We start from the raw sequence: 9,768 nt of genomic DNA on the forward strand, positions 1-9,768 counted from the left end.
AACTTTTTTTGGTCCTCAAGTACCTCTAGATTTTGAATTCGTGAATATAATATACCTAATAAAGTATTTATTTAATATATAATATGGTAAGGTTATGTATTTAAAACACAATTATTATGAAATATTTATGAAGAATACACCTAAATGAAAAATCTTCAGAATTACCGTTACATTACATATTCTTTTTCATATAAATTTTATATTTTATTAAGTTATTAACAGCCAACAGCATTACATTTTGAGAATTATCAAATATTACCGGGAAGTATTTATTATTGTCATTATAACTCACCGCAATGTAATGCAACGTGTAAAGACAACTTTACTACTTACTGGTCATGCAAATTGTAATGAGATGTGGTTACCTACCGCCAGCGACCAACAAAGAACATGAAATTAGATTTGTTTGGGTTTATATGTAGCTTGTTTTCCAATGCCCACATATAGATATTGTTCAAGTCTGTATTCAGCTTTTCTATTCCTTGGGATAATTAATTTTTTGGGCAACTGAGATAAATTTGCACATCATCTGCATAGATTTGAATATTTGAGTGTTTAAGTACGCATTTATGTACAAACAAAACAAGAGTGGACCAAGGATTGATCCTTGCGGAACACCTTGTGTTATTTGCAGCGGTCTGGAAATACAGTTACCAATCACCACAGACTGTTCTCGATCTCGGAGATAGTTCGACGTAAGATTAGTTGCAGCATTTGAAAAATTGAAAATATATCTAAGTTTTTTTTTTGCATAGTATTTCATGGTCGACACAATCAAATGCTTTTGAATGATCTAGTAGTACAAGACAAGAGATCATACCTTCGTCCAAATTTGATGGTATATTTTTAGTAACATCTATCAGAGCAGTTGCACAGCTATGCTTTGGCCGAAAGCCAGACTGTCTACTTGTAAGAAGGTGCTTTTCATTTAAATATGCATATATTTGTTTATGTACCACTCGTTCAAAAACTTTGGACAGAAAAGGTAAGATGGAGATCGGACGATATTCTTCAGAGGACTGTGGTATAGCGATTATTTTTGCATACTTCCAAATTCTTGGATATTGACTTGTCGTCAATATTGTACTTCTATAGAAAATTTTGTCAAAATTTTATTTCTATAGAAAATTTTGTTTCTATAGAAACTTTTGTCAAAATTTTATTTCTATAGAAAAATTTTCTCAAAATTTTATTTCTATAGAAAAATTTTTAGAAAATTTTTTTCTATAGAAAATTTTATTTCTTAAGAAAATTATTTCTACAGAAAATCTTATTTCTATAGAAAATTTTATCAAAATTTTATTTCTATAGAAAATTACTTGTTATTTATATAGAAAATTTTGTCAAAATTTTATTTCTATAGAAAATTTTGTCAAAATTTTATTTCTATAGAAAATTTTGTCAAAATTGTATTTTTGATATTTGAAAATATTTCAAGATTTTATTTTTAATAGAAAAGTTTGTCAAAATTTTATTTCTATAGAAAACTTTGTCAAAATTTTATTTCTATAGGAAATTTTGTCAGAATTTTATTTCTATAGAAAATTTTGTCAAAATTTAATTTCTATAGAAAATTTTGTCAAAATTTAATTTCTATAGAGACTTTTGTCAAAATTTTATTTCTATAGAACAATTTTCTCAAAATTTTATTTCTATAGAAAATTTTGTAAAAATTGTATTTCTATATAAAAACTTGTCAAAATTTTATTTACATAGAAAAATTTGTAGAAAATTTTGTTCTATAGAAAATTTTATTTCTTAAGAAAATTATTTCTACAGAAAATTTTATTTCTATAGAAAAATTTATCTAAATTTTATTTGTATAGAAAATTTTGTCAAAATTTTATTTCTATAGAAAACTTTGTCAATATTTTATTTCTATAGATACTTTTGTCAAAATTTTATTTCTATAGAAAATTTTCTCAAAATTTTATTTTTGATAGATAAATCTTTCAAGATTTCATTTTTTGATAGAAGAGTTTGTCAAAATTTTATTACTGTAGAAAATTTTGTCAAAATTTTATTTCTATAGAAAATTTTGTCAAAATTTTATTTCTATAGAAAATTTTGTCAAAATTTTATTTCTATAGAAAATTTTGTTAAAATTTTATTTCTATATGAAATTTTGTCAGAATTTTATTTCTATAGAAAATTTTGTAAAAATTTTATTTCTATGGAAAATTTTGTCAAAATATTATTTCTATAGAAAATTTTGTCAACATTTTTTTTCTATAGAAAACTTTGTCAAAATTTTATTTCCATAGAAAATTTTCTCAAAATTTTATTTCTATAGAAAATTTTGTCAAAATTTTATTTCTATAGAAAATTTTGTCAAAATTTTATTTCTATAGAAAATTTTGTCAAAATTTTATTTCTATAGAAAATTTTGTCAACATTTTTTTCTATAGAAAACTTTGTCAAAATTTTATTTCCATAGAAAATTTTGTCAAAATTTTATTTCTATAGAAAATTTTGTCAAAATGTTATTTCTATAGAAAATTTTGTCAAAATTTTATTTCTATAGAAAATTTTGTCAACATTTTTTTTTTCTATAGAAAACTTTGTCAAAATTTTATTTCCATAGAAAATTGTCTCAATATTTTATTTCTATAGAAAATTTTGTCAAAATTTTATTTCTATAGAAAATTTTATCAAAATGTTATTTCTATAGAAAATTTTGTCAAAATTTTATTTCTATAGAAAATTTTGTCAAAATTTTATTTCTATAGAAAATTTTGTCAACATTTTTTTTCTATAGAAAACTTTGTCAAAATTTTATTTCCATAGAAAATTTTCTCAAAATTTTATTTCTATAGAAAATTTTGTCAAAATTTTATTTCTATAGAAAATTTTGTCAAAATTTTATTTCTATAGAAAATTTTGTCAACATTTTTTTTCTATAGAAAACTTTGTCAAAATTTTATTTCCATAGAAAATTTTCTCAAAATTTTATTACTATAGAAAATTTTCTCAAAATTTTTCTACTATAGAAAATTTTGTCAAAATTTTATTTCTATAGAAAACTTTGTCAAAATTTTATTTTTATAGAAAATTTTGTCAAAATTGTATTTCTATAGAAAATTTTGTCAAAATTTTATTTCTATAGAAATTTTTGTCAAAATTTTTTCTATAGAAAATTTTGTCAAAATTTTATTTCCATAGAAAATTTTGTCAAAATTTTATTTTTATAGAAAATTTTGTCAAAATTTTATTTGTGATAGAAAAATATTTCAAGATTTTATTTTTTTGATAGAAAAGTTTGTCAAAATTTTATTTCTATAGAAAATTTTGTCACAATTTTATTTCTATAGAAAATTTTGTCAAAATTTTATTTCTATAGGAAATTTTGTCAGAATTTTATTTCTATAGAAAACTTTGTCAAAATTTTATTTCTATAGAAAATTTTGGAAAATTTTATTTCTATAGAAATTTTGTCAAAATTTTACTACTATAGAAAATTATGTCAAAAGTTTTTTCTATAGAAAATTTTGTCAAAATTTTACTACTATAGAAAATTTTGTCAAAATGTTATTGCTATAGAAAATTTTGTCAAAATTTTATTTCTATAGAAAATTTTGTCAATTCTTTTTGTCTAGAGAAAACTTTGTCAACATTTTATTTCTATAGAAACTTTTGTCAAAATTTTATTTCTATAGAAAATTTTGTCAAAATTTTATTTCTATAGAAAATTTTGTAAAAATTGTAGTTCTATGGAAAATTTTGTCAAAATTTTATTTCTTTAGAAAATTTTATTTCTATAGAAAATTTTATCAAAATCTTATATCTATAAAACTTGTTTAGCTGCATTTGGTTTAAATTTCTCCATATCTCCATTGGCATACATCCCTTAACACTTAGCACTCACTTGCTGGCGCTCATTCAAAGTGTTTGTTAAATGGAGTTTGTATTAGGTTAAGGTAATGGTTGGTGGAAGAAAATCAATATATACTCACAGCACATGCGTTGTTATTGCGTGCGTACCAAGATAGCTACTCAACATTTTATTCCACATTACGGTTTTATTGATAAACTTTGTTTATATAAAAAGAAAGGATTTTGGATTTGTTATTTTTTACGGCCATACAAACTTCACAAAGAACGGACACATGTGGCAAATAAAATACCTAATTCCGTTCCATTCACTTATCTCATTCCAAATGTGATAGATCATCTAATTCCGGTGGTGGTCTAATTTCTTCCGTTTCGATTATAATGGAATTTGAATCAACAGATGTCTGTAAACATAAAGGAGAAAAAGACAAATACGGGGATGAAAATAAAACAAATTTATCCAAACGAAGTTAGAACGGAAATCAGAAATTAGTAGCATATAAGAGGCTTGCTCTTGTAGCCTATGCCAAGTAAAATCAAAACAAATGACCACTTACCCTTTCACTTCGATTTAATACACTCGAACCCATATTGCCGCCTATAACAACAGTGTTGCTATAAAGATTACTGGTACTTGGATTATTAGAACCATTGCCCCCAATGATACCAGTACCCAAGACACCACTTGCTACTGTTGTCGACGATGTTGATCCAACAACCACCCCACTGCCATTGAGTGATGAATTATTCGTTAGAAGGACAGATTGAGGCGATGATTGTTGTGGTGTTGGTGTTGTTTGCATTATAACAAATTTTTGAGGTTGTGGCGTTTGTGGTTGTTGTTGTATTTGAGTCTGTTGTATACCCCGCAGCTGGGGTATAGTGGTGATAACAGGACTTCTGCAAATAAAAAATGCAAAAAAAAAATCCTTAATATAAATGAGCCCAATGGCCAAGCTAAATTTAAATAGGTTAGTGTTTGTTGCTGATAATTTCCATAAGGTCATGTTCAGTGATTTATCCATAATTTGTGAGATTAATCTTTGGTCTTGTCTAATCACTTTTATGTGAAGCCATCAAATTTGCAATTTAAGTAGGCTTGGACAATGAAGCTAATTTCTATAGATGACTTAAAAGACAGAATGGATTGTAATAAAAAAGCTATAAAAAATAAAAAATTCTATAGAAATAAAATTTTGACAAAATTTTCTATAGAAAAAAAAATTGACAAAATTTTCTATAGAAAAAAAAATTTTGACAAAATTTTTATAGAAAAAAGAATTTGACAAAATTTTCTTTAGAAATAAAATTTTGACAAAATTTTTTATAGAAATAAAATTTTGACAAAATTTTCTATAGAAATAAAATGTTGACAAAGTTTTCTCTAGACAAAAAGAATTGACAAAATTATCTATAGAAATAAAATTTTGACAAAATTTTCTATAGCAATAACATTTTGACAAAATTTTCTATAGTAGTAAAATTTTGACAAAATTTTCTATAGAAAAAAATTTTGACAAAAATTTCTATAGAAATAAAATTTTGACAAAATTTTCTATAGAAATAAAATTTTGACAAAATTTTCTATAGAAATAAAATTTTGACAAAATTTTTTATAGAAATAAAATTTTGACAAAATTTTCTATAGAAATAAAATTTTGACAAAATTTTCTATAGAAATAAAATTTTGACAACATTTTCTATAGAAATAAAATTCTGACAACATTTTCTATAGAAATAAAATTTTGACAAAATTTTCTATACAAATAACATTTTGAAAAAAATGTCTATAGAAATAAAAAATTGGACAAAATTTTCTATAGAAATAAAATTTTAACAAAATTTTCTATAGAAATAAAATGTTAACAAAATTGTAGAAATAAAATATAGAAAAAATTTTCTATAAAAAAATGAGAAAAATTTATATAAATTTTATATATTTATTTTATTTTATTTTATTTCTGTGTTAGGTCATACTCTCAAAGGCCACTGTGAGTAAGTTCTCTCTTCTTGTTGAAGTAGTAACTTTCCCTTGTTAATGCAAGTGAAAATCGTTTAAAAAAATCGACACATTTACAATGCGAGGGATATTTATACACCCAAGCAGATCATAACACACATACTAAATAGACCTTGAGAAACTGGTCAAATGCCATAAAACTGATCAAAATGCCTGCTATTATTCCGAATTTAAGATCAAATATAAAAAACCAATAATATTTTTTTTATTTCCACTAGTAGTACTTACGGTTGTCTTTGAGGAGTTATTTGTGTTACTTGTGGACGACCACAGGTCGTTGCAGTCTGAGCAGCCGATGTTATGGTACCGCTGGATATTGTGTTAGAACCAGTTATAGTTACATTTGATGATGGTGTATTACGTGCCTTTACCACCGCTTGGCATAACGAGGGACCAAGGAAACCAAAATCGTTTCTGCAAAGAAAAAGAAAATAACGGAAAGCACATTTAAAAAAAGAACAATTTCTTAATAAAAGCCACAACAGTTCAAAATTTTATTGCTGTAGAAAAATTTTGTCAAAATTTTATTTCTATAGAAAATTTTCTCAAAATTTTATTTCTATAGAGAATTTTTTAAAAATTTTATTTCTATGGAAATTTTTCTCAAAATTTTATTTCCGTCGAACATTTTCTCAATATTTTATTTCTATAGAAAATTTTCTCAAAATTTTATTTCTATAGAAAAATTTTTTAAAATTTTATTTATATAGAAAATTTTGTCAAAATTTTATTTATATAGAAAATTTTGTCAAAATTTTATTTCCGTAGAAATCTTTTTCAAAATTTTATTTCTATAGAAAATTTTTTCAAAGTTTTATTTCTATAGAAAATTTTGTCAAAATTTTATTTCTATTGAAAATGGTATTTCTATTGAAAATTTTATTTCAATAGAAAATTTTGTCAATTTTTTTTTCTTTAGAAAATGTTGTCAAAGTTTTATTTCTATAGAAATTTTTGTCAATTTTTTTTTTAGAAAATTTTGTAAAAATGTTATTTCAATAGAAAATTTTTGCAAAACTTTATTTCTGCAGAAAATTTTGTTCCCACTTACTTATACTCTTCGGCAAAATCAGGTGGACCTCGTATTTGCTTTAGAATCGGTGGACATACTTTCTGTAGCATGGCTCTAATATGACCCGCTGCCGTTTTGTCAGTGTTGCTTTGTGAGGAGCCCAATAAATGGTTTTCTATACGCTCCGAGACAAACTTCAGTCGTGGTATTATAAATACTTTTATAACCTCGCCACCCAACTCTGATAGGCCAGCTATAGAACCGTACAATGAAGACAGATGGGTTTTATCATTTTGCAAAGCTTTACTAAATATTCTTGTTACTCTAGTCTGAAGATTATTTGTCGATGTATTAAATGTTTTACAAATTTGTGCCATTAGACGTGAGGCAAAGTCACGCAACGCCCAATGATTATCCAACTCAGGACGCATACATAATTGTTTCGATACAATACAAGTGGTTACCGATGGTATCAATTCATGGAGCTGTTAAGATCGATAAAAAATAATTGTCAATAATACATTTGAAAACTCATATGTGCATATATCCTTACATATTTCTCCAAGTACAAAGATGGATTATCTAGCAAAGCTTTTACCATGCGCATTAGATAGATCAATAAGGCTAAATTGTTTTGCACCACATTCACTTTAACACCTTCGGCTATGAAGGTACACATGCGAGGTAACATTTCATGAAGACCTGGATCTGATGATAACGATTGCAAAGCCTCCGCACGACGAGGTTCATCCGAACCCACACAAGCTTCGGTGATTTCTTTATAATATAACTGTTGCTCAACCGACAACTCATGGGTAGCCAATTGTTTGACGTGTACAGTTTCAACGTTTTTCAATTTATGAATCTTGCCAGTCGCTGGTTTGCCGGCGGTATCCTTGGTTACTCCCTGTTCCAATTTTACAACGGGATTTACAGAATCCAAAGCTTGATGGTCTTTGGATAAAGGTGGAGGATTCTCAGGAATTGTTGGCTGTATACCATCAACAGCCAACCAATGGGTTCTTAGAGTTATATCCAATGGTACTTTCGCCACATTACCTTGTACAATCTCAGTCAAATCCATTTCTTTCTCCTCAATGAAATGCAGTTCCCTGCCGCCACCGGAAGCAAAGCGAAAAGGTATAAAGTCATTGGCCGTGAAGCCATATTGTGGTTCTATATTGCGCACTTTTAATGCCTGGTCAATGTCGCTCAATATGAGTTTTTCCCTTTTGGAATGATGCATAAATTTGGCCGCATCCTGAACAATGCGTTTGATCTTGAATGATACATCTTCGGCCAATTCCTTAGCAGCATCATCTGGCAATGATCCTACTCCAATAGATTCAGCAATCACTTTCTGGGTAAACAGAGATTTTGAGAAATTAATTGTAAACAATCATGTTTTTGGTTCTAGTGAAGAACCTACCATAGACTCGGCAGAAAGTGTTGTGCCATAAAGCATTTCACCAGCTGTTGCTCCCGTTGTAGCACTCATTTGTTAATATTATGCTAATAAGTTTATCGATATACTATTATTCTAAAAAATTGAGGGTTATTTGCAATCTAAATACTAATGCTAATTTAACCAAGTTAAAACAATTCACTGTCAAAAAATAATCAAAATGCCATATTGTGTACTTACATCGGTGTTGCCAGCTCGCTATTCACTATTTGGCAATTCCCTGGGTAAACTGTAATCCGCCGTTCACACATAAGTTTATCCCAACGGAATGTCTGTTTTTGTAAAGAATCTTATAGTGTGGCCAAACGCTAAGAATTGTCGGCTACAACTAAATAGTCGCTGCAGTATCGATTATGCCGTCGAATAACAGCCTATTTGTGTATGTCCATCGAGCACTGTCGATAGACTGAAATGGAAACAAACAGCTGAATTTATAAGCAAGAAAAAGAAACAGGCTGTAAAACTTATAGTGTGGCCAACATAAGGGATATGTCTCGAAATGTTGCACATGGGCATTATCGTCCGGATAAACTTATAGTCTGAACAGCGCATAAGAATAACAGCTGATGCTCCTTCCAAACTAAAAGTTTTTCCCGACAATATGTGTGTGTTTGTAAAGAATCTTGAATTTGACAGCGCTTCTGCGAATCCCCATCACGTCGAAAACAATCGTATACGACATCCAAAACTCGTCGGAAAAGCGCCGTCACTATTTAGAAGTTGTACCACGCCAAGTTACTACAAAAAAGTATCGTTTGAGTGCAGTTATTAGGTGCCTTTTTAATAAATTTAGAACGACGTCAATAAGAGCCACTTCAAAAAATCAGATAAAGCGCATTTTAAGATATTTATAAAAGAATCATTGTGGTCAAGTAAAACACAATTGTTTTGTACATGTTTATTAATTTGATTAAACATTTATAAATTTTTATAAATATAACATTTATATCACTATCACAACACATTTAACATAATTTTTTCATTAATAATAGAATAATGTTGATTTACAAATGGCAAGTTATGCGCTTTACAGACTATCAGTTATTCCGGACGGAATGTCGGTGTTTGTAGAGAATCTTACAGTGTGTCGGATCGATACGACTAGTCGACGATGACTAAATAATCGGTAAATGTGTTATCGATCCCATAAACATGCAGCAGTATCGATTATGCCTTCGGACTTAACTTATACACGAGCACTGTCGTGCGGAATAACTGATAGTCTGTAAAGCGCATTACATGTTGCAGCATCTATCAGCCAGTGTTTTTATTCTCGATGGAGGCAGCATGTCTGTAAAATATCTGAAAAACAATCACTTTATTCCATTTGGAAAGTCAAAAATTGTTCACCAATATACCTTTTACAATTTTAAGCAAAATAACTATGTTTTCAGCACTTCATTATAGATTTTATTTAAATAAATTATAAGAAGCTAGTTG

At 27.3% G+C, this 9,768-nt stretch overlaps 1 protein-coding gene across 1 annotated transcript; it reads right to left on the bottom strand.

Annotated features, from left to right (window-relative positions):
- Positions 1-3,999: 3,999 nt before the first annotated feature.
- Positions 4,000-8,479, bottom strand: Taf6 (TBP-associated factor 6). The gene is made up of 6 exons (XM_075305517.1): positions 8,293-8,479; positions 7,417-8,223; positions 6,903-7,348; positions 6,080-6,265; positions 4,389-4,731; positions 4,000-4,235 (listed from the first exon to the last, which is right to left on the bottom strand). The coding sequence occupies exons 1-6, from the start codon at positions 8,359-8,361 to the stop codon at positions 4,149-4,151; spliced, it is 1,938 nt and encodes a 645-aa protein (XP_075161632.1). The 5' UTR covers positions 8,362-8,479; the 3' UTR covers positions 4,000-4,148.
- Positions 8,480-9,768: the final 1,289 nt, after the last annotated feature.

This window comes from Haematobia irritans, chromosome 4 (assembly GCF_050003625.1).
Source record: "Haematobia irritans isolate KBUSLIRL chromosome 4, ASM5000362v1, whole genome shotgun sequence".
NCBI classification, from domain to species: Eukaryota; Metazoa; Arthropoda; class Insecta; order Diptera; family Muscidae; genus Haematobia; species Haematobia irritans.